Consider the following 24357-nt stretch of genomic DNA (forward strand, 5'->3'; position numbering starts at 1 on the left):
AAAACAAAAAAAAGTTAATAAAAATACAAGAAAAATAACTAAAAGAAAACAACTTAAACATTTGAAAAATAAAATAAAACAATGCAAGTGACAGAAACACGCAACAAGATGACAAAACACTGTGGCGTTTAATTAGTGGTTGACCCAAATAATGACCAGGGCTTTTATTTTGACAGTGGTGAGAATGCAGATTTGGATGTAAACAGTCCCTTTATCCAACTATGCTGTGCCAAAGAGCTTAGAATGACCAAGAGGCGACACTCAATAGAACGTTTCATTGCAACAGCAGCGCCCAGCAACAGTGCCAGATTCTGCCATTTTGGAGTGAAAGCAGTTGGCTGTCCATTGGATCTTATTGCTGTCGCGAAAGCTGAGATACAACCTGAAAGACGACAATACAACACTTACTATGACAATCATCAGCACTTTTAATAGTTTATTTTACAGACTTATAATATGCTGTTGTTCTATTGGAGTTTTCTTTCCAAAATCTAGTGGCTGTTTCCCAAATTGCACTAGAATGTCGCCTCTTGGTGATTCTATGCTCTTTGGCTGTGCTGTGACATTCATGTCATAATAATTGTGTATACAGTTTTTTCCTCTTCTTCATGATCTCAGAAATTTTGTTGCATTTAAATGGCTACATTATATATATATATATATATATATATATATATATATATGGATGGATGGATGGATGGATGGATAGATAGATATGTATGGATATCTGTATTAGGGGCTGAACGACTACAGATTTTTGGAATTTCATAGAATTTACATAGAAACAAACCTATATATAAATATAAATAAACATGTTCTCAAATGTATACATGACTGTGTGTGTATATATATATATATATATATATATATATATATATATATATATATATATATATATATAAATAATCAATATACACAATACGCAAAAGTATATTATTAAAAAAAACAACTTTTATTTTGGATGTGATTCCTCACGATTAATCTTAGCCCAGCACTAATATATTTGTTTACTTCCCATGTGTTTATGTTTAAAAACGTTTTTGCATCATGCTTTATTTCATTGTTATGCATGTTATTTACTTTATAAAATGTTATCATCTGACATAAAAAAAAAAAAATCCATCATTCACTACTTTTAACATGTTGTAACTCCACGTCTAATGATTCCAAACAAATTCAAGCGAGATTTAGAGGCAATCACACAAATATTTAATCATGACAATGCTTCATAACCAGTAGTAAGCCAATAACAAGATGAAACGATGGATGTTTATGAAATAACTGCTCTATCAGACGCCATGTTTATTCTTTCAGCCATCTGCCGCTCTGACTCTTTGCACATCATAGAGAGTGAAGAATACATCCAACGCTGCCTTCATAAACCAGATGAAACCTTAGTAGACAGTGCGTTATGCAAACAGAGAATTTGGGTGCACTTTTATATCGCCTGCGAAGGCAGCGTGTCGAGGTTTCATACAAAGCTTTTGTGTTCCAGCAAACCAGCTAGCGGGAGCCGAGAAGGCATCTGTAAAGATGTTCAGTAGCGTGAGTAAAGCCATAGAGCTTTCATAATGATATCTCAACCAAATCTCACACGCTTCTGGAAAGCACCGCCGCGCTAACCGGTTTTGGAGCAAATGGAATGGATTTGGTGTTTGTCTCAAGCACAGAAGGGTAATAAGTAATAGTGGCACGTTCCTAGCATGAAAGGTCTAGTGCCGCTTTGTGAGAAGATGAAGAAGAGGAAAAAACAGCTCAGGGAGCCTCTGAGCAGAATACCTAATGTGCTTCTATCTCGGTATGCTAATGCGCCCGCCGCGTTTGAAATTCCGCCGGCATCCAGGTCATTTTCATCTCGTCTGCAATGAAGCCATCAGAAAGCCAGCTCTTCCAAAATGGCATTCCCTTCCACAGGCTCAAAGCCAAGGTGAAAGATCCCGACTGATCAAACGAGCTGCTAATTGCGGTTTGAATTTAAAAACGGGATGTAGCCTATAAAGAGAGGGGCTCGAGTGTGTTATTTATTCGCCCATCCTTTAATGTGGGGCTTTGCTTTCTTTCCAAAGAAACAAGAGGTCAGCTTTGAATGACAGGCATGATATAAAACACGCCTGTGTATATTTTTATGCTCCACTGCCAGTCATATTCATACAAGTGGTAAGGAGGGGGGGGGTCTGATATTTGAGTAGAGCTGTGCTTTTGAATGCATGTGTTCGCAATTGTTGCGCTAGCAGTATGAATTAAGGGAACATTGTGAGTACTGCAATGATTTTAACAGACTTGCTTTTACACAACCAAAAGTTAGAAATAATTATTATTTGTTTACATTTTGACAAAGTTAGGTTATGTTCACAATTTTTATTTGACAAGAAATTTTGTAATAATTAAGGTCCAATAACATCATGCACACTAAATAAATGAATGAATAAATAAATAAATGCATCCACCCTGACAAATGTTAAATATTTATTTATTTTTGTTAATGCTTTTTTTATCTGCAATGCCCTCTTGTAATCAGCAGATGTCAGTGTGCTACTAGATTACCAGGATTACCAGTTTGGGTAATCCATCCATTTTTCATCCATGTATGTATGTATGTATGTATGTATGTATGTATGTATGTATGTGTATGTGTGTGTGTGTGTGTGTGTGTGTGTGTGTGTGTGTGTGTGTGTGTGTGTGTGTGTGTGTGTGTGTGTGTATGTATATATATATATATATATATATATATATATATATATATATATATATATATATATATATGTATATGTGTGTGTTTGTGTAGGTATATATATATATATATATATATATATATATATATATATATATATATATATATATATATATATATATATATATAAACCAAAAATGTCTAAAAACAGGTTCTTATTTACTACCTAATAACCTTATCATTACCTATAAAATGAAACTTCAGACACTAATCAGAGGAGATTGGTAGAAAATGTTCATTTACAAGAAGTTTGATGGATTTGGAGGGGTTTGCATCTGAACTCAAATTTTATTCATGTCACCTCTAAAAATATTTCTATCCTTATGTCATTGACTGCGGCAGCTAACACTCTAAAGAAAATAACAAAGACCTGCCAGCTGCTTCTTTATATATGTCAGCTTTTAAAGCTCTTTCTGCTTGGCTTGCACAAGGTTTTAACAGAACTAGAATAGTTCTAGAATAGGAAAATTAATTGCATACTTTCACAAATCCCAAGGAAGTTGTTATATTTCGGTAATTGAAAACAGACGTGGGTGTGGAAACAAACAAAGAAAAGCTTTGCCACTGGTCTCCATATCTATTCTGCCCCCTTATGGCGAAACTGAGTACTTCATACAGAGGACAGAATTCACCCTGCAGTTTTGTGGAGTGCTGTATGGTCTTGTTATGGCCTGTCTTTTGGTGGCATCATCCGTGTGATGGAGTGTGCCGTGACTCTGCTCTGGCTGGATATGCTGTTGGGCGTCCTGGCACAGGCTGGCTCTGCCTAGCTCCCAGCGCTACCCAGGGAGCCCAGAGGTGATGGTGCCAGGAGCGGCCTGAACCCGGCAGCTGCTCTTTCTCTTTCTCTCTTCCCCCCCGCTTGTCCTTTCTCCACGGCCCAAATCACATTCCCACCCTTCTCAATAATCTAGATCAGCGGTTCTGCACTGGTCAGTCGTGAGGCAAAAATAAGTTGAATCATTTTGTGGACAGGGCAGACCAGTGCTAATTACAGAGCAATAAACAAATGATTATGCACAATTAAAAAGGGACCTATTATGGCCCTATTTACAAGATGTAAATTAAGTCTCCGATCTCCCTAGAGTCTGTAAGTGAAGTTTTAGCTCAAAATACCCAACAAATATTTTTTATGACTTTTTGAAACTGCCCTTTTAGGCCTTGATCCAAAATGTGCCGTTTTAACGACTGTTGCTTTAAATTTAAATGAGGTTATGCTCTCAACTTGCTTTTTAAAAGGGGCGGAGCTACAAATGCCTGGGTGTCAGCATAGTGGCAGATTCAAAATCAAGACTACTGTTCTATGCTAATGAAGGAGAGATTGTAACCAATATAAGGAAGAAGGAGAATTTCAATCAAAGTGTTTTTCCAGACTGTTTTCATGAAGTGTGATTATAAAAATATATATTTAATACATTTTTATCAATAGAAGCTGGCTATATTCACAGACTGTTCCCACACAGTTGTGTTAAAACCCCTTATAAGTTTTATTTTTGCATAATAGCTCCTCTTTAAATGCTTGAGCAGATTATTATGTGCAGTGATGTGATATAATGTTTTTTGTGATTATATTTTTATTGATTTTACATGTGAGTGGTCACAGCATCTTTACAATTTTCTTTCCAATAAACAAAACAAGATCCACTCCTCAACCCTCCCCCATCCCGTAGCAGTGCCAAAGTTCATGCCATCCCACAAATAGCATTGCAATCAAGACAAATAACTAACAGAAGATATATACATACATATAAACATAAGATACACATATCTTAAACAGACACATGATAAATACAGGGAATATGTACAGTCTATAATATTATAGAAAATAATACACATATACATGCATGTGTATATGTATCTGCCCATACATATGCATATCTGTACACACACATACATGTATATATATACATCCATACATACATAGTAATGCACTAATAAAAGTTAGGAGAAAACCACACAGACTATCAAAGATTTAAAGATTCAGGTTGTTGCACATTAATTTCTATTATCCATGAGTCTTTCTGCCAGTTTGTCGGCAGTTGCTTTTCATGCTTGTTGAGGCTGTTGATATAATGTTTTTAAATGATCAAATATGCTGCTCAATTTGCAAAAAAAAAAAAAAAAAAAAAAAAAAGAAAAAGGTTATTTAGTGTGTATGAACCCAGCTAGATTACCCCTAAGTTGAGATTAACTTGCTAAAATGCAAGTAGAGACAAATCTGTGTTTTAGGTATTGTTATCTTTATTACTTGGTATCACGCAAACAAGAAAATGACTGAACATATGAAATTGTTTTACAATCAGCCATTTTTGATCTTGTTTTATTTCTTGTTGTGTGTGTGTGTTTTTTTTGTAGAGTATTATCATGGTGATGATGATGACCGGAGTGATGACGACAGTAAGCCGGTGTTCTCAGAAGATGAAGCCGTGTCTCATCATGGACTCCGACGATCACAGAGTGTTAAAGTCACTCGCTCAAAACTCCGCAGAGATGTAAGTCTACCAAATCCACTTTGCACTGATTTAATAAACATTGTTTTGAGACAATAATAATAATAGTAATAATAATAATCTTAATTTGTGTCCTGTGTATTTGTTTCCCACATAGATAAAATAATTAAATAATACATTCCACTAATTCGATACTCTAAAAGACAAAAACAAAACAGCTCGACCAAAATACATTTTACGAAGTGAAATAATACAATTCTCTAGTTACTCTGATTTTAGCAGATTTTACCCTCTGGGATCTGCAATTGCGTTCTTCTTCTGCTAACGCTAAAAAGAACTTAAATTACACTTTCAGTTTTGATAGTACAGATAAGAGCAATACATCAATCGAATCTGTTGGGTGTCTACTTTTTTGTGTACACTCACAATAACAACAAAGTGTGTGCTTCTTTCTTTTCTCTCTCCGCGAAATATATTTAGAAACTCGTCAGTAAAATATACTGAAACTCACGAAAACAAAACACACAGGGATGAGATGTATATCTATAGAAAGCTTAAAGTGTCTACTTTTAAATGCAGCGAGTGCATGTTGAAAACAAATAATGTTTGATAAAGTAATCAGTATGAAACCAGCACTATGTCTAGTTCACCTCTCAAACACACACATGTTGCTGAGTCTTGTTGTACTGTTAGTGAACATTACGACACATTTTCCTTGCCTTGCCTTCCGTGTTTGAACCTTGCTTTGTTTTGTTTGTTTATTCCTGCCTGCCTTTTTGACTATCTACCTGTTTATCGACCATGATTCGGGCTTGCCTGTATACATCTGTTTGCTCTTGTGGCGACAGTTGCTTGCCTGACCATCCTGTTAATAAACCTGCATTTCGATCCACACTCCTGCAAGTGTGTGTTTGAGAGGTGTATATATAATCTGTGTAATTAGTCCTGAACAGCTTCACCTGTGTCTGTTTGCAATCATGGAGATCTAGGCCACAGATATTTACATTTAGATGTCATCGACCCTGTTATTGTCTATTTGAATAAATGCTTCAATAGAGCCGCCATTTTTGTACATGGTAGTAGGGTTGGGCGATGTCGACCAAAATGGCATCGTACGATGTCTAATATGAAACATTGCGATGGACGATGGCATCGTTCATAACAAATTAATTATTTGTAGCCTACCGTTTTAACTGCCTGACCCGATAAGTTACACACATAGTTACACACAAAGATAAGTTACAAACATAATTATCACCTGTCAATCACTTTTTCCACGGGACTCGTGATTAGGCAGATCGGTGTTGTTATAATAGCGTTGACAAACTTGGTTGGTAAAAAAAGGTGCACAACCAACAAAAACCAGCCCATAGTTTCTGAAGTTTTCTTTTCAATAAAATTACTAAGTAAAAGCATGAAAGCGAAAGATTGAACCAGTCTACTAACCCGCTGACTGCCTGGACCCACTGTCTCGAGCACATGACAGTGTGTGTGTCTCTATGCCTGTGTGTGTGGTCACGTCCTGTGATGTGGGTTTTTAGTGGTACTGTGAAGGAGGGCTCCCCAGAAATGAAAGATGAAATGTGTATTTTTCGCGAGTGGATTTGCAGCGGAGGCGGGGCAGAGTATTGCGATGCCTGCTCAGCATCGTGGTGTCTTTCGGCCATTGGCGATGGATGATGGCATCGTCTATCGGCCTAACATTACAGGGTAATGCTCCTTTGAAATGAAGGCAGGACCAAGCTGTAGTCGAGGACTGTGACCATGTAGAGCCAGAGATATACACATATATCTATGATCAGGAGTTTTCCTGATGGTCATTATGGATTTTTTTTTTTTTTTAAATAACGAAAATGATCATTTTACATTACTTTTCTACATTGATGGATAAATGAGCGCGTGGGCATTGCTGACAGAGCGTGTGTTATTGTGGATGGAAATGTACTGTCCACCCTCCCTGTTAAATTTGATCTAATCCGTGTTCTGAAACACATGTCCTCTCCTGCTTTCACTTCTCATTCTAACAGAGGGAGTGATTCGTTTGTGAATGAATCTCCATTAATAATGACTCGTTCACTTAGCTGACAATAATACAAGTTTATGGCAGCTCAGCATTTCTTATCATATTTCATTTGCATTGTTTGCTTATTTTATTCAACACAACTAGCGTAAACCTGGTATTAAGTGTGAGTTGGTGCTACGTTACCTTATGGTCAATGCAGTAAGTGACTGCATTATCAATATTTAGCACAAAAGTTCGTAACAAACAGAAACGTACAAAACCAAATCTTACCTATGAAATGTTCTGTCTGTGTGCGTTGTTTTCTTTGCTTGCTCATTGCTACACCCACATAGCGCTAAAGTCAAGCATCTTCACGGTGGCACACTGTCTTGACTAGTGTGGTTGAATGACTTTTGTGCTGGGAGCACTGTACAAATGTGACGGCGCAATTGATGCATGTTCAGGGTAGGTATGCGATATCTATGGATCTAGACCAGGGGCCTCATGTACGAAGACTTGCATGGAAATCTTACTAAAACATTGCGTACGCACAAAGCTGTAAATGTGCGTACGCAGAAAAAAATTCAGATGTATGAAACACTGCGTACGCCGAATCTCATGCATATTCTTTTGTACATCTGAATGAACGTGAAACTGAGCGCAACATGCACGAGCACAAAACCCCTCCCTGCCTCCTCCCCCGTATGAATATGCTAATGACTATGCTAATGGCAAAACCCAACGAAAAAGCAATGACAAAATCATGCAAAAAGAGAAACTTTGAACAGAATGTGAAATGGAGGTGCTGCTTTCGGAGGTAGACCGGAGAAAAGCGGTGTTATTTGCAAGTTTGTTCTCCGGAATTAACAACAAAAGAAAAAAATAGAGTGGGAGAGTTTAACTGATGCGGTTAACAGTTGGGTCTGAACATTGTACTGAGTGCATTAAAAAAGGAAATAGTGTGGTTTATATCTGTAAAATGTTGCAATACCCTTATCAGTCTCTGTGGCGCACCTCGTAAGGCACATGTGATCATGTATGGACACGTTCAAGCATAAACTCGGCTCGAATCCAGCGTCTGATGAACTCTTTCTTCTTTTTTTTCCCCGCTACATATTAGATTTTGCCCACTATTTATCACGAGAAAGACAAGTAGGAATCATCAATAAGTTTGTGCATCATATTTTATTTGCACATTTATTGAATGGAAATGTTTCTGATTCACGCATGCAAATTCATCTTCAGATAGTGTCTTTATAGCAATCTGCGTGCAGTAGATAGCTCAGATTACATTGGGTAAACAGGCGACCGCTGCAAATTGTGCTTTAATGTTTAGCTTGTCAACTGTATGGTATGGAAACCTTACATACCTACTAGATGAACCCGTCTCATACAGCTGCCATTGGAAGGCTCAGACACTTTGTAGAGAGGAATTTAACACAACTGCCTCTAGGAGTCGCCAATGGAAATAAAACAGACACGCACAAAAAATGTGCGTACGCCAGCCAGAAAGCTGGCGTGAAGCTGCGCACATTCCCACGTTCAGTTCATTGTTAGTAAATCCAAACGTGAGCGATTCTGAGCGTGAAACCTGGCGTACGCAAAGTTTTTGTGCGTACGCAGCGTTGATACATGAGGCCCCTGGTGTGTGAGTGGTGCATGACTGAATATGTATTTCTTTTGCTGGCAGATTTGTAGTCTGCTACACGATCTGCATGTTTACCAGCGTTCTGCAGAAGCTGGATCGCTGCTGATTGTGACAGATGACATTGCGATGAAATTTCACCATTCTGTTTTGATTGATTACTCGTTACAGTCCTCACCCAATCATATAGCCTAAAGATTATAACCGATTCTTGCTATTCTTTTTGATTTTCTCCATATATGATTTTAATTATGCTTCCATATGCTTGTCATTCTCCAACCACAGGCACGATATGGATCTTTGAAGATCAAAGGGAGAAAAAGACCAGGCATCAACGCCACGACTTACTCCAACATGGAGAGCTGAACTGACTACTGATGTGTGGGAAGGTGTGTCCACTTTATCAGGGTATTCACCTCTCTTCGCAAGGGCTGTGGACTCTATTTCCCAAGTTTTTCCATGAATATACCAGCAGTTCTATTTATTACCAGCAGTTGTGTACATACATTGAGCATCTTGCGCTAGAGTATGGGGTTTGACTGATGGGTGAATTTGTTTGTTATGCATGGCTTTATTTGTCTGGTTTAGATTATCCAGATGCCTTTAGCTTCAGTATTTTAGAAGTGTGTCCTCCTTTTGGATGTGGGTTTTATATTTCTGTTTTCATGAATCTTTTGCTGCCTTTTAGATGATGTGTTTTAAATAGTTTTACAGCTGTAGACTGATTCTTAAACTTGAAAATGATTTGTCAGCATCAGACCAAAAGTGTCTCTTATCAGTGATGGAGAAATGACCAAAGAGAACAAAAGGCAGTGTTTGCGGTAATGTTAAGATGCTTTAATTCCATTTTGTTAAAACAAATCCAATGTTTTCTTTATTGTTGAAGGTATGTGGGTTTAAAGAAACTCCTTTTGCACATTCTTTAAATCCTCGATGTAAGTCCTTCACGTCTGGTCTCAGCGCAGAATGTTCTTTATTTGGGAGAATGTCTACATTAATGAAACACCTCTGCTGTGTGTGTGAGAGTGTGTGTGCAGGTGATGCTGTGCTGTCGTGTGACTGGATGTGTCATTTAAAATACATGCAATAATATGAATAAAGACAGAATGTTGTGATGAGTCTTATGTATTTGATTGTTTTTGTTTCTTTATTACATAAACAAGTATTATTTATTATATTGATTAGCAGGAAAACATGTCAATATTTTATATTTAGTGCCCATTAGGTGCACTAATAGGTGCATTATTATTAATTTTTAACCTAATTATTATTAGGTTAATAATTTGATGGATGAACGAACAGAAAGATGGTGTGAAAGATGCATAGACAGACTGATGTTCAGATAGATAGACGGATGGGTTGGATGGATAGATGGCCAAAAATCTCCTGAATTCTTCATATATCTTGGAAGATACAAAGGAAAACATCAAGGCCAACACATTCAAAATCTCCCATGAGCATGTGGGAAAAGGTGTTCTGGTCTGCTTGAACAAAGGTTAAACATTTCGAATTCCTAAAGGTATGATTGGTGAAAAAACAACACTCCCCATTACCAAAAGAACACCATACCCCTAGTCATTTGGGGTTGTTTTTTTTTTTCAGCTGAAACCGGGGCCTTAGTCAAGGGGGAGGAAATCATGAACAGACAATATTCAGTGTGCCGCATTCAGTGTAAACGTACAGTTAGCTGGTCACACACCAGAAGCGCCGCTCGGCGACGCGCTGCTCAGCGCCACGCAGCACCATGCATTTTGTGATTCTAGCCATAGGTTTCAATCAGGGTACACACACCGGCGCCCAGTCACGACTCAGGACGCTGTTCATTTATGTGAAGCTGCTTTAAAACAATCTACACTGTAAAAGCGCTATACAAATAAAGCTGAATTGAATTGAATTGTTCATATTTCAGCCGCGCCACAGAGCGCCATCTGATTAGTTTCATGTTAAATATCATACGAATGTGCGCGTCTGGTGTGTGATACTTTAAACTGTCATGTGCGCTACATTTCACGGCACCTTGCGGAGTTTCTGGTGTGCGACCTGCTTTAGGGTGTGCGTCTATCTGTCATGCATGGCACATGTTGAATTTGTTGATATTTGCCCATTTTTCTTGCTCCAAATCTGTCAGATTTCGGGGGCTTCTCCTCTGCACAGCTCTCTTCAGATCCCTCCACAGATTATCAATTGGATTCAGGTCTGGGCTCTGGCTGGGCCATTACGAAACAAAAATCTTCTTCAATTGTTGATTTAGAGGCGAGGCAGTGGTGCAGTAGGTAGTGCTGTCGCCTCACAGTTAAGCCTGATTTAAACTCCTGCATAAGGTGACCGGCGTAACCCACGGCGCAGGCAACGCGCGTGGCTGTGCATTTATACTTCTGCGCGCTGTCTCTGTTGGTCTGCATTAACACTTCCGAAACGCTAGTGGGCAGTGAGGTGTAAATGTTCCTCTGTGTCGAGTTTCTTCGCTACTTTTTTGCATTTCCTGAACACTTCCGGGATGTACAAGTGACTTAAACTCGCTCATTTTGAGGCAGGAACCGGCGGACGTGCAACAACTTTAACTATGAGGTAAACACAAAACAAAACTTTCCATCCGGAGCTCCTTCACGGTACTCCACACTTGTAAACAATCGCTCGCGCGGCTCTCGGTCCCGCCCAGACGCGTCAGCGCTACCAAGCCAACCAATCACAGAGCTTACGCTACGCGTCGTTGCGACGTGTAGTTACATTTTTTGAGAGGTGCACGTCAGTGACGGCGATGGCCACGGCGAAGGGCTATGCGTCAGCGCCGTAGCATACGCCGGTGTTTGACCTAGAAGTATAAATCAGCTTTAAGTAGGTCGCTGGTTCGAACCTCGGCTCAGTTGGCGTTTCTGTGTGGAGTTTGCATGTTCTCCCTGCCTTCGCGTGGGTTTCCTCCGGGTGCTCCGGTTTCCCCCACAGTCCAAAGACATGTAGTACAGGTAAATCGGGTAGGCTAAATTGTTTATAGTGTATGAGTGTGTGTGAATGAGTGTGTATAGGTTTCCTAGTGATGGGTTGTGGCTGGAAGGGCATCCGCTGCGTAAAAACTTGCTGGATAAGTTGGCGGTTCATTCCGCTGTGGTGACCCCGGATTAATAAAGGGACTAAGCCGACAAGAAAATGAATGAATGAATGAATGTTGATTTAGATGTGTGCTTTGGGTTGTTGCCTTGCTAAAAGATTCCTTGCAGAAGCCTAAAGGTTTACAGTTTTGACTGGTATTTGGAACTGTTCATGATTTCCTTCCCCTTGACTAAAGCCCCGGTTTCAGCTGAGGAAAAACAACCCCTCACTGTACATGTGTTTGGTAAATTTGTACAATTCAGCATACTAGCCTACTTGTTGAAGTTGTTTAAGATGACACTGACTGATGACATATATTAATAATGAATGAGTAGGTGTGCGCAGACATCTGACTCTCATATATCCTCAAGCAGGACAGGCATTAGTTCAGGACAGATGTTGCGTTGCTCTTGTGGAAAAATGTGCGCTCTTGTGACTGTTAATGAAGGGTTTTCAGATCCAGAGCAGAAGAGGAGACCGCAGAGGAGAGAAGATTTCTGAAGCATCCATCAAACACACTTCATTACACCTTCATTATCTTATCATATGATATTTCTTCCATCCAGGAGCTCATGTGTAGGCTACTTAATGCTTAAAGTTCGTGACTCTAATATGTTATTGAAGCAAATAATATAAACAGTAATTACTGTGGTACAGTAATTGTATTGTTGCATAATATAAATTATCGTTAACTTCCAATCGCAGCTCAATCTCTTCTAGGCTTTACCCAAATAATAACAACATTCATACACTCTATCGTGAAGAAAGCCTGAAGTTTAACCTGCCACAGGAGCTGCTCGTGCAGTTCTACTCAGCTGTCATCCAATCCATCCTCTGCACTTCAATCACCGTCTGGTTTGTCTTAGCTGCATTTAACTGAGCTCCGTAGACTACAGCGAATAGTCCAGACTGCTGAACAAATCACTGGCTCGACACTTCCTACACTTCAAGAACTGTACTCTTCCAGCGTGAGCAAAAGGACTTGCAAAATCACTCTGGACACCTCGCACCCAGCACACTACCTGTTCGAACTGTTACCGTCTGGTCGGCGCTTCAGAGCACCAAGCACAAAAACAGCCAGACACAGGAAAAGTTTCGTTCCTCAGGCCATCTACCTCATGAACAGTTAAATATCCCCCAACTGTGCAATAAATATATGCAATAATTTCTCCTACGCTCTTGTACACAGCACTTTATATCAATATACAATGGAATACTCTCTACATTCGCATTTGTGTATTTATAACAAATCTGTACATACAAGTCAACATCCAGATATTTTGACTAACTGCATCTCTATTTAATGTTTATCATCTTTTTTTCTCATATTTATTTTTTTGTTGACACTTTATGTACACTGGAAGCTTCTGTAGCCAAAACATTCCTTGTGTGTGTGAAGCACACTTGGCAATAAAACTGATTCTGATTCTGATAATACAAATGTTAAACACTGTTATCCCTAATTTTATCTTTTAAAATGTGGTGGTCTCCACTTTTTACTAACTTGTGAGGATTTTAAGTGTTGTAAATTTCCTATAAAGATGTCCAATTTTCATTAACCAGCCTTGAATACATGGAAACTGATTTATAAGCAAAACTCCCCCCCACTCATGTATTATCTGCAACAACCAGTATATTTTATTCAAAAACAAGTCCATATTTTGGAACGATTATGTTAAAAAAGGATTCATTTTTGTTACAGACCTATTACAGTTTTTCTCAGTGGCTTTGGTGCATTTCTCACAACACTATTTACATTTGCACAACAGTTAATGCATTTCTCAAAACAGTTCGTCATTTGTGCACATCCTAGTAGCAGTTTCTCATTCCATCCAACAAATTGCAAATGCTTTTAGACATGCATTAATTGCTTTTTTTTGTCATTTGCTTATGTCATGTCAGTCAAAATGAACTAATCTTGTGAATGCTGAATAGTCATTCCATATAAAACTAATAGTCCTCATTACTTGAGTCAATACATACAAAAATGTTGAACTATAGTTGTCAAAATGTCAAGAAAATTTTATTTAAAAAAAAATTAAATCTTTATTTTCCTGAAAATGTCTTAAAAATTTAACAATTTCATGAATGATTTACAGACCTGTGTATGTTGTAGGTTCAGTTCCAATTCTGCAATATTGTGTACACTTGTGCACAGCTCTACCCAAAGAAAGTATATGTTTGTTGTAAATGTGGGTGTGTTTATTCTTCTGCACAATGCTGTGAATAAATTACAGTTTTTCTAAGTCGCTTTTGTGCATTTCTCACTACACTATTTTCATTTGCACAACAGTTAATGCATTTCTCAAAACAGTTCGTCATTTGTGCACATCATAGTAGCAGTTTCTCATTCCTTCTAACAAATTGCAAATCCTTTTGGACATGCATCAATTGCTTTCATACAACTCTCTGCTATTTATAACATTATCATTTGCATCTGTCATGTCAGTCAAAATGAACTAATCTTGTGAATGCCGAATAGTCATTCCATATAAAACTAATAGTCCTCATTTTATTATTTGAGTCATTACATAAAAAAAATGTTGAACTACTGTACTTGTCAATATCTGTCAAGCAAATTTTAGAAAAAAAAAAAAGTTTTTTCCCTGAAAATGTCTTAAAAATGAAACAATGATGAATGATTTACAGCCCTGTGTGTGTTGTAGGTTCAGTTCTAATATGTACTGCAATATCGTATACAGTTGTGCACAGCTCTACCCAAAGGAAGTTTATGTTTGTTGTAAATATGGGTGTATTTAATATTTTGCACAATGCTGTGAATAAATTACAAATGTAAAGAGCAAATGCAGTAAAATGTGAAACATATATATTCAGTGTCTTGTACTCAGACATCTCTGCATTTAGTGAGGTATCTAACTTTACAGTAGTTTTTAAATGACTAGGCAAAAAGTATCTAGTGCTGTCTTAAGCATTTTCAGGAAGTGTCATCAAAATTTTTTGCATTGAAAAAATGTACAGAGTAAACTCATAATGAAAACATGACAAAGCCATTTGACTAATTTGTTCAGAAACGATGATGTCATGACTTTTCTTTTTGATGACACCGACACTTTGATTGACAAGAATACTTGTTTTTGAGGAATGAACTATCCATTTTGAGCAAGTGACGTGCTTTTGCAGGTTATCAACTAGGTTTTGCAGTTTGTACTAATTGTTTTGAGAAATGCATTAACTGTTGTGCAGAAATGCACTAGTGTTGTGAGAAATGCACCAAAGCGACTGAGAAAAACTGTAAAATTGCAACGAGCAAATGCAGTAAACATATAAAACAAACACATTCAGTGTCTTGTACTCAGATACCTCACTAAATGCAGTGATGTCTAACTTTACTGTAGTTTTCAAGTTGCTGTGCAAATAGTATCTAGTGCTGTCTAGAGGCTTTTCAGGAAGTGTCACCCAAATCTGATTGTTTTGCATGGAAAAAAATGTACAGAGTAAACTCATAATGAAAACATGACAAAGCCATTAGACGATCTTGATCATAAACATTGGTGTCAGGACTTTTCATCTTGATGATACTGACACATTGATTGACATGAATACTTGCTTTTAAAGAATAAACTATCCATTTTGAGCATGTGACGTGCTTTTGCAGCAGGTTATCATAGGTTTTGCAGTTTGTACTAATTGTTTTGAGAAATTTGTGCAGAAATGCACCAAAGCGACTGAGAAAAACTGTAAATCATGCAGGGGACTTATATAATTACAATGAATTTATTAACACTATTGGTTTAAAAATTAGTTTAAATGAATACAAAAGATTTGGTCATTGTATCTCCCCAAAATTACTTCACCTTTATAAACCGCAAAAATATATAACCATGTATCTGGCTCTCTTCCAGAGCTTACCATTAATGGCCTTTCTATCATGGATAAAAAATGTAATAACAATTATATCAGGAAAATCCTAACTGCAGATAAAAGTGTTCCTTAAATAGCAATAGTTAAATGGAAACAAGCATTCCCTTCATTCCTTTTTTTCCCCAAAAATCTGGTCAGATATTACAAAATACATAATTCCTAATAAAGTAAAATAAACACTTTTTAAAATATTATAGATATTATCCATGCAATGGTTTTATTAGTAATTTTAAGGAAAATTTTTCACCCTTGTGTTGTTTTTGTAAAATGGAACCGGAAACATTCCTTCATTTATTTTTCAGTTGCAGTTACACAAAACAGTTTTGGTCCCAAGTTTCATTACTACTTTTTAAAGTGTTTTATAAATCTATCAATGTAACTGATAAAATGGTTTTATTTATGCATTATTGAAAATTGACAAAATAGCAAAAATTCTTATTTTATTTGGAAAGTGTCGCATCCCCAAAACAAAGTGTATGCTGACTGTAACAAATTGCAAACTATTTTTCATCGATCTAAAAATTGTTTATGATTCCCTCTCTTCTACACAGAGTAATACCAAAGCTATTAAGACATCCCAACTGCTGGAAAAAAAAACTTAATGTACATGATTAATTTTTGTTGTTAATTCCCTTGTGTACTGTTTTATGTATAGTTCTATACTCCCCTGTTTAATCAATCAATAAAAAACACTGTTATGACGTAAGTCGTCCACTAGATGTCAGACTTTGTTTAACCCAACCGGCTAGTGATTTACCAAGGTTTTACAGGCACAACAATTGTATTTACATTATACAAGCTATTGTCCAATATACAGTTTATTAACTCATCAGTTACTTAAAAATCTCTACTTTATTCGTCAGCGTCATCATTTTGATATCAGTTAAGTTAATTAGCGCTCATTTTTATGTGGTCTTTCTGCATATATGACTAAATTAATTGTTCTAAACTAGTTTTAAAAGCCTTTAGTATTTATAAGTCCATTCATAAAGCATACAAAAAATAAAAAGGTCAATTTAAAAAAATATATTGAATTATAAAAAGCACAGTAGTTGTTATAATTAATACGTGTTTTGTCTTTGCCATGAAGACAGTACATAATATTTTACTGATTTTTAGCTTAAATGTCTATATAAAGGCTTAATTGGGTTAACTAGGCAAGTTATTGGACTACAGTGGTTTTGTCAAAGGGGCCTAAAAATATTGACCATAGCAGTATTTATATTTAAAATATATTTAAAATGTTTAATTCCAAACCAAGCTAAAAGATGACTGCTTCCCTCCAAACTGCCATCAGTCACTGTGGTTGACTGTATCTGTTGTATTGAGAGTGTTCAAGAGCTCCGGGAACAAATTTAGTGTAGTAATTTTTCTGGCTTTCTTTGTGAGTGCCATATCGTTTTATCAGCTAACAGTGGCTCTATAGATGTCAAATGTTGTCCATTACCCCATTCATACTCCACTCCAGGCCTAACACATCTATTAGGAGTTGCATTATATTATATGGCCACACGATGTTGCTATAAGAGTAGAAAGTGATCCCGGGCTTAAAGCAAATTGTAAATTCTGCCATCATTTTCACCTTCACGTCGGTCTTAAGAATATAACATGTCTTTATTTCCTCTGTGAAACACAAAAGGTGAGCTTTTTAACATTTTTATCGTTAAAAACTTTAGGTTTTTAGAAAGTATTAAGTTTTAATGTCGCGTGAGGACGTGTATTTTATTGTCTGAATGTTCACCTCATGTACACACAATGTAAATGCTGAAAGTTAATTTACGAAATTTTCACTTACAGCAACTTCCGTTTTAACGTTAGTCGGACACAAATCTTCATGGTGAGATAAAACAAAACAAAATAAACTCTTAATAATTTTCATAATAAATACCAAACAGTCATATTTTAATGTATTATTCAATTTTAATGTATTAGATTCTGATTTGAGACCTGTTGCACGATTGAATGGTTTTTACATGTCACCAGCAGAGATTCATACGAGCTATTACATATTTTATTAAAACCAAAACCAAAATTTCTTTTATCTCCACATAAACCATTAAATTATATTACTTTTTATTTTACTTTAGAAAAAATAATAATCTTTTTCCAGCTGGCATGGACCACCCATTGCCTTTATTTTGGCCATTGATTTATATTGTATTAAAACATCTTTGGGATTCCCTGCTAAAACAAACCAAAAAAAAAAAAAAGAAAAAACAAACAAAACAAAACAAAACAAAACAAAAAACGCTTAAATAGGCTAAGTTGGCTGGTTTTAGCTGGTTTAAGATGGACATAGCTAGTTTTGGTTGGTCTACCAGCCTGCCTAGGCTGGCCAAGCTGGTCTTAGCTGGTCATCTCACAGCCTAACCAGTTAATTCCAGGCTGGGAATGGCTTGGAAATCCCTCTTAAATTAGGCTGGTCGACCAGCTATAACCAGCTAGCCAGCTTGTTTTTTTTCAGCAGGGTTATTATTAGATAAAAGATGGAAAGTTGAAATAATAGTCTAATCTAACAACTTGATATAACGACTATTCTTCAACTACGGGCACTTTTAGCCTTGTGAAATTGAGGAAAAAAACTTGTTCAAAATTAATGTAACAGCCTCATAAGTTTAAACAATTTGTCTAGTTTTAAGATCTGTAAGAGAACAAACTTAAATAGGAAGAGAAACATTTTTTTCCATCGTGAACTGAACAAATGTCAATTCCACCACATCTCAATATACAGCTTTTATTTCAAAATGAAATAAATTATGCCAGTCAAACATTGTCTGAGATCATTTTTTGTATCTAGTTTAACCAATCTTTCCACAATATATATATATAATAATTATTATGCATTTGTCAATGAAATAAAAATGTTAAATTTACTCCAAAATGTAATATTAATTTTTTAAGAGTTTATAAAAAATAAATAAACTGAATGTATATATTAAATAGAGCATGATCTTTTACATTGTAAAAACACTTTTAATGTGTGATGAGAACTTTTAAAATATTTTTAAAAAGTATTTAAGGTGATGGAAATGACATTTCGACAGTTTATTGTGAAAAAAATAGCTTCACCGATTAGCCTTGAATTGACCAGCCTTTCATGTATACAAAACACTCTTATTTACCTTAATTTTGTTTGGTTTTTAAAAACACCTTTGAAGGTACAACATGTTTGGAAATGACGTTGAATAAATGTATTTCCTTATCAAGCAATATTTACCTTGATTTTTCTTCAAGTGTTGTCAATAAAAATGTAAATTCCCTCCATCTTGAACAAGTTCTCAGATGTCACTATTCATTTTCATAGAAACCACCTCAATAATCTTTCACACAAACTTTTTCCAAGCGACATTACAGTGTTGTGGTGGAATTAACACTGATACTGTGCGACAGCTATATTTTGTATTAAAAATTTATATTGATAATAGTCTCACATTAATAGCTATAAAATATTTAAATTATTTCACTAGTGCTTAATTAAGATACATTAATAGATACCAGATAAATAATATTTTAAAATGGTTTTTTTTCAATGTTTTCAAGTTTAAAACTCTGGGTGTGCGACAAGGTGAAAACAGTGATTTTGACACCTATAAGGCAGTTGAATAATATGACAAAAATAGATAATGGAAAGGTAGTAAAAATGTTTTAAGTAAGTTTTACTGTTAGTTTGACAAAGAAAGAGAAATTTAAACAAAATTATTTATTTTTGGATATACGATCAAAGGACATAAAAGTGCCCATAGTTGTAGAATTACCTATAAAGTAAATAAATATATACATAAATATGCCCATCACAGACTTGGTTTGTTTTGTAGGCCAACCGTTTTGTATCACCCTGGTTCCCTCATAGAAGCCCAAAATATCATTTTTCATTGCCCTCTGGGTTATTGCAGAAATCATATGAATTATATGAATCATATTTTGTATATATTATATATTATATTACACCATATTATATTGTTATATCATAATTTTAAATATTTATATGATTGAATATTATAATATCGTTGTTAAAAGCTAAGCGTTGGTTAGTAAATGAACATCAGGTTTCCGCGACTTCAACATCAAGTGAAAGTTCGGCCAAAACTGAGAATTCTGCCATCATAAACTCTCCCATGACCTGCTAGATTAATTTCTATTGAACACAAAAGAAGGTATTTTGAAGAATGTTGGAAACTTGTAACCAATGACTTCCATAGTGTTTGTTTTTCCTACTTTGGAAGTCAGTGGTGACAGGTTTACAACATTTTCAATAATTCAACAGAACAAAAAAACTCGAAAATAGTTTGGAACAAGTCAAGGCTGAGTAAATGATGACAGAATTTGTACTTCCTGCTAAAAAAATAATGAGTATATAAGATTACCTGTCCAGATTGATGTTTAATGTTCCTGACAGCTTCTGTAGTAAAATCTGACGTATTTTATGTCACATAATAAAACATAAAAATTAGCATAAGTAACTTAATTCTAGCTTTTGCATGCAAAATTATGACACCCTCCTTGCAGCCAATTAACAACAGAAAACCATATTGACAGCAAACACCATTAAAGCAACATTAATGTTTTCCATGTGAGCGAACGTCCTCGCTTAGCCCGAGTCAGATTACATGAATAATCTTTTGTTTGTTTGTTTGTTTTCAATCAAAGCTGCTTATTTTCTTACCACATTCCTGGAATGCTTAATCACGGCTCCAAACACATGTATGGAGTCAGGCCGGCCTCCTCCGTCACGGCTGTCCCTCGGGGTTTGACCAGGATTTGACTCCACGATTAGTGAGAGGTCAGGCGGCCCCTGCTGGCTCTTCATGTTCTGCTATGGAATCATACAGTGCTGCTCTATGGAGATAACAGGCAGCACAGGTAATTCCCTTCTTGTGAAAAAAAGTATTCTTAAAGGGACAGTTCACCCTCCAAAAAATGGGCTTACCCTTTACTTGATCCAAACCTGTTTGAGTTTCTTTCTTCGGTTAAAGAAACAGTTCACCCTAAAATGAAATAATACATTACTACCTTACTTGCCCTCAAGTAATTATAAACCTTTATAAATGTTGAACAGAAAAGAAGATATTTTGAAGAAACTTAAAACCAATGACATTCTTAGTTGGAAATACAAACACTATTAAAGTCAATGGTTACCGGTTTTCAACTTTCATCAAAATATCTTCTTGTGTGTTCAACAGAAGTAATAAACTCAAACAGGCTTGGAACAAGTGAAGGGTGAGTAAAGGATGACAGAATTTTCTTCTTTTTTGGGGTGAATTATCCCTTTAAACACCAAAGAAGACATTTTGAAGACTGTTGGAAACCTGTAACCACTGTAATTATGTAACAGGCTTATTCCAAAATAGATTAAATTCATTTATTTCCTCAAAATTCTACACACAATACCCCATAATGACAATGTAAATTTTTTTTTTATTAATGGTTGCAAATGTATATATTAAAAAAAAAACTGAAACATCACATGTACATAAGTATTGCCTTGAAGCTCTAAATTGAGCCCAGGTACATTCTGTTTCCACTGATTATTCTTGAGATGTTTCAGCAGCTTAATTGGAGTTCACCTGTGTAATTTCAGTTGATTGGACATGATTTGAAAAGGCATACACCTGTCTATATAAGGTCCCAGGGTTGACAGTGCATGTCAACGCACAAACCAACCATAAAGACAAAGAAATTGTCTGGGGGCACAAGGCTGGGGAAGGTTACAGAAACATTTCTGCTGCTCTGAAAGTTCCAATAAGCGCAGTGGCCTCCATCATCTGTAAGTTAAAGATGTTTGGAACCGCCAGGACTCTTCCTAGAGCTGGGTGATCGGGGGAGATGGGCCTTAGTCGGGGAGGTGATCAATAACCCGATGGTCACTCTATGTGAGCTCCAGCGTTCCTCTGTGGAGAGAGGAGAACCTTACAGAAGGACAACCATCTGTGCAGCAATCCACCAATCAGGCCTGTATGGTAAAGTAGGCAGACGGAAGCCACTCCCCGCCTGAAATTTGCCAAAAGGCATCTGAAGGACTCTCAGACCATAAGAAAGAAAATTCTCTGGTCCTATGTGACTAAACTGAACTCTTTGGAGTGAATGCCAGGCGTTACGTTTGGAGAAAACCAGGCACCGCTCATCACCAGGCTAATGCCATCCCTACAATGAAGCATGGTGGTGGCAACATCATGCTGTGGAGATGTTTTTCAGCAGCAGGAACTGGAAGACTAGTCAGGATAGAGGGAAAGATGAATGCAGCAATGTACAGAGACATCCTGAATGAAAACCTGCTTCAGAGTGCTCTTGACCTCAGACTGGGGTGACGGTTCATCCTCCAGCAGGACAATGACCCAAAGCACAACGCCAAAATATCAATGGAGTGGCTTCACAACAACTTGGTGAATGTCCTTGAGTGGCCCAGCCAGAGCCCAGATCTAAATCCTATTGAACTTTTCTGGAGAGATCTGAAAATGGCTGTACACTGTTGCGTCCCATCCAACCTGATAAAGCTTGAGAGGTACTGCAAAGAGGAATGTTCACATTTCATATTTAATGAAGCACTAGGCTGAACAATAAATTGTTTGAGCCTTGATATCACAATGTCTCTATCCGCAATAGTCACATCGCAAGATTAGATGATTTATCAAAGATTTAAAGATATTATTGAATATTATCTTAGTTTTATTGCATACAATTATTTATGACCATGTTTTTTATGCTTGATTGTTCAGTTTTCATATTTTAATACTGTTAGACTCCCCAGAAAACCAAAAAGCACCGCTCATTTAACTTTTATTTTTGCTCTGTCGTATTTATATACACTTGTTGTAATTTATTTTATTTTATACTGATGCACTGCAGAGAAAAAGACTTGATCACCCCAGTCTATATCAGATTTTTCCAACATCGTGCAGTCCTACTTATTAGGGTTCTTTAAACCTTTAAAGCATATCAAAAAAACTTGAAGAAAATATAATTTTAATAAAAAAATAAAAGGTTTCTAATGTGTCCTTAAAAAGACAGTTCTTTCATGCTCATATTTCTTAAATGTCAAATTCAGTTGTACTTTTTTACTGTACTTATTTGTGCCATACTAAGTTAAATAGACCATTTCAATGTGGTGATGTCACATTTCCTGCTAGTTATCAAACTATTTTAGAACCGTAACAAGAGAAAATTCAGTCATAACCTAATGTCAAAGCAGCTATGATAACAGTATTTATCAATATGTGTCCCTTTTTGGATTCTCAAAAGCACTGCATTGATATTTATGTATTTGTTTTCATCCAAAACAGAGACTGAGTTTTCTTTCACATCTGCTTGGACTTGGATAGATGGAAACACACTAAATCATGTCCACGTTCCTGGTCCTGGTGAGTATCCTAATAAACAGTCATGTCTTAAAGGCACAGTATGTAATTTTCACCACTAGAGGGCGCATATTCACAACAAACAAATGGATATTTTGATGATGCCGTGACTGAAAAATCAAGGCAGTTTTAGTCTCTTATTGCATCATACAGGACTCAAGTTTATGTGTTGAATGCAAGAGAAGATACAGGGTGATTAAAAAAAAAAAACTTTAAAAATCTGTATTTGATCAAAGAAACATGGTGGGACATTGGGTAAATAATAAATGTGAAGAGTATTTACAAGTTTTTTTTTTAGTAGAAAACAAGTTCATAAATGTTCAATATAACCCCCCCCCCCCAGAGTCACATCAATTTGAAAGTTGTGGTATTCTTTTTGAATCACCCTGTGTTTTGAAAACGTTGAAATCAGTAACCATTGACTTCCATTTTCTTTCATACTATGGAAGTCAATGGTTACAGGTTGTCAGCTTTCTGCAAAATATCTACTTTCAGTGTTCAACAAAAGAAAACCACCCATAAAGGTTTGGAACCCACTTAAGGTCAGTAAATAGTTGGTACATTTTTATTTTTGGGTGAACTATCCCTTTAGCTTGTTTTAAAGTAATGAATGGAAAGCAAATTTGTAATATACATACATAAGTCTTGTCGCCTACGCAAGGAATAAATAACAAATGATAACTTGACTTCTAGTTGATCGTTTGGTATAAGAAGTGGCTTATACTGTATGAAAGGCAAAGACCTCTAGATTAATCCTATTTTACCAAAATAAAATACAATTATGCCTTGATTTTTAATTATTTGATTGGGACAGTAAGGTCTGACTTGGCTTAGACAAAAGTCTTGCCACTTAACAGAAATAATGTACAGTATAGAATATAAAGTGATGGTGCAGTGGAAAAAGAATTAATATTGTGTTTGACTCCCATGAACTTGGACGACTGCATCCATACATCTCTGCAATGACTCAAATCACTTATTAATAAAGTCATTTGGAATGGCAAAGAAAGCGTTCTTGGCGGACTCCCAGAGTTCATCAAGATCATTTGGATTCATCTTTAATGCCTCCTTCTTCATCTTACGCGATACATGCTCTCTAATGTTCATGTCTGGTGACTGGGCTGGCCAATCCTGGAGCACCTTGACCTTTCTTTCAGAAGCTTTGGTGTGGAGGCCGAAGTATGAGGAGCGCTGCCTTGCTGAAGAAT

General features: G+C 36.4%; 1 protein-coding gene and 1 long non-coding RNA gene across 8 annotated transcripts in view; both read left to right on the forward strand.

The window, feature by feature from the left end:
• The window catches only part of reep3b (receptor accessory protein 3b), a 56068-nt gene extending 46114 nt beyond the window's left edge, over positions 1 to 9954 (forward strand). Inside the window, 2 exon segments of one of the 2 annotated variants that reach the window (NM_200161.1) lie at positions 5087 to 5223; positions 9114 to 9952. In NM_200161.1, coding sequence (NP_956455.1) covers positions 5087 to 5223; positions 9114 to 9194 — 218 coding nt within the window. In that variant the 3' untranslated portion in view covers positions 9195 to 9952. 2 annotated transcript variants of the gene reach the window in all.
• The window catches only part of LOC147834393 (uncharacterized), a 529770-nt gene that overhangs the window by 447285 nt on the left and 58128 nt on the right, over positions 1 to 24357 (forward strand). For 2 of the 6 annotated variants that reach the window (XR_015503838.1, XR_015503837.1), the window contains exons 1-3: positions 17307 to 17436; positions 20445 to 20657; positions 23075 to 23152. This is a non-coding gene — a long non-coding RNA (uncharacterized LOC147834393). Of the gene's footprint in view, positions 1 to 17306; positions 17437 to 20444; positions 20658 to 23074; positions 23153 to 23644; positions 23692 to 24357 lie in introns of those variants that run through there. The other 4 variants (XR_015503834.1, XR_015503839.1, XR_015503836.1 and 1 more) reach the window with 3 other exon arrangements.

This window comes from Danio rerio, chromosome 12, assembly GCF_052040795.2.
Source record: "Danio rerio strain M-AB ecotype USA chromosome 12, GRCz13ab, whole genome shotgun sequence".
In the NCBI taxonomy this organism is placed as follows: Eukaryota; Metazoa; Chordata; class Actinopteri; order Cypriniformes; family Danionidae; genus Danio; species Danio rerio.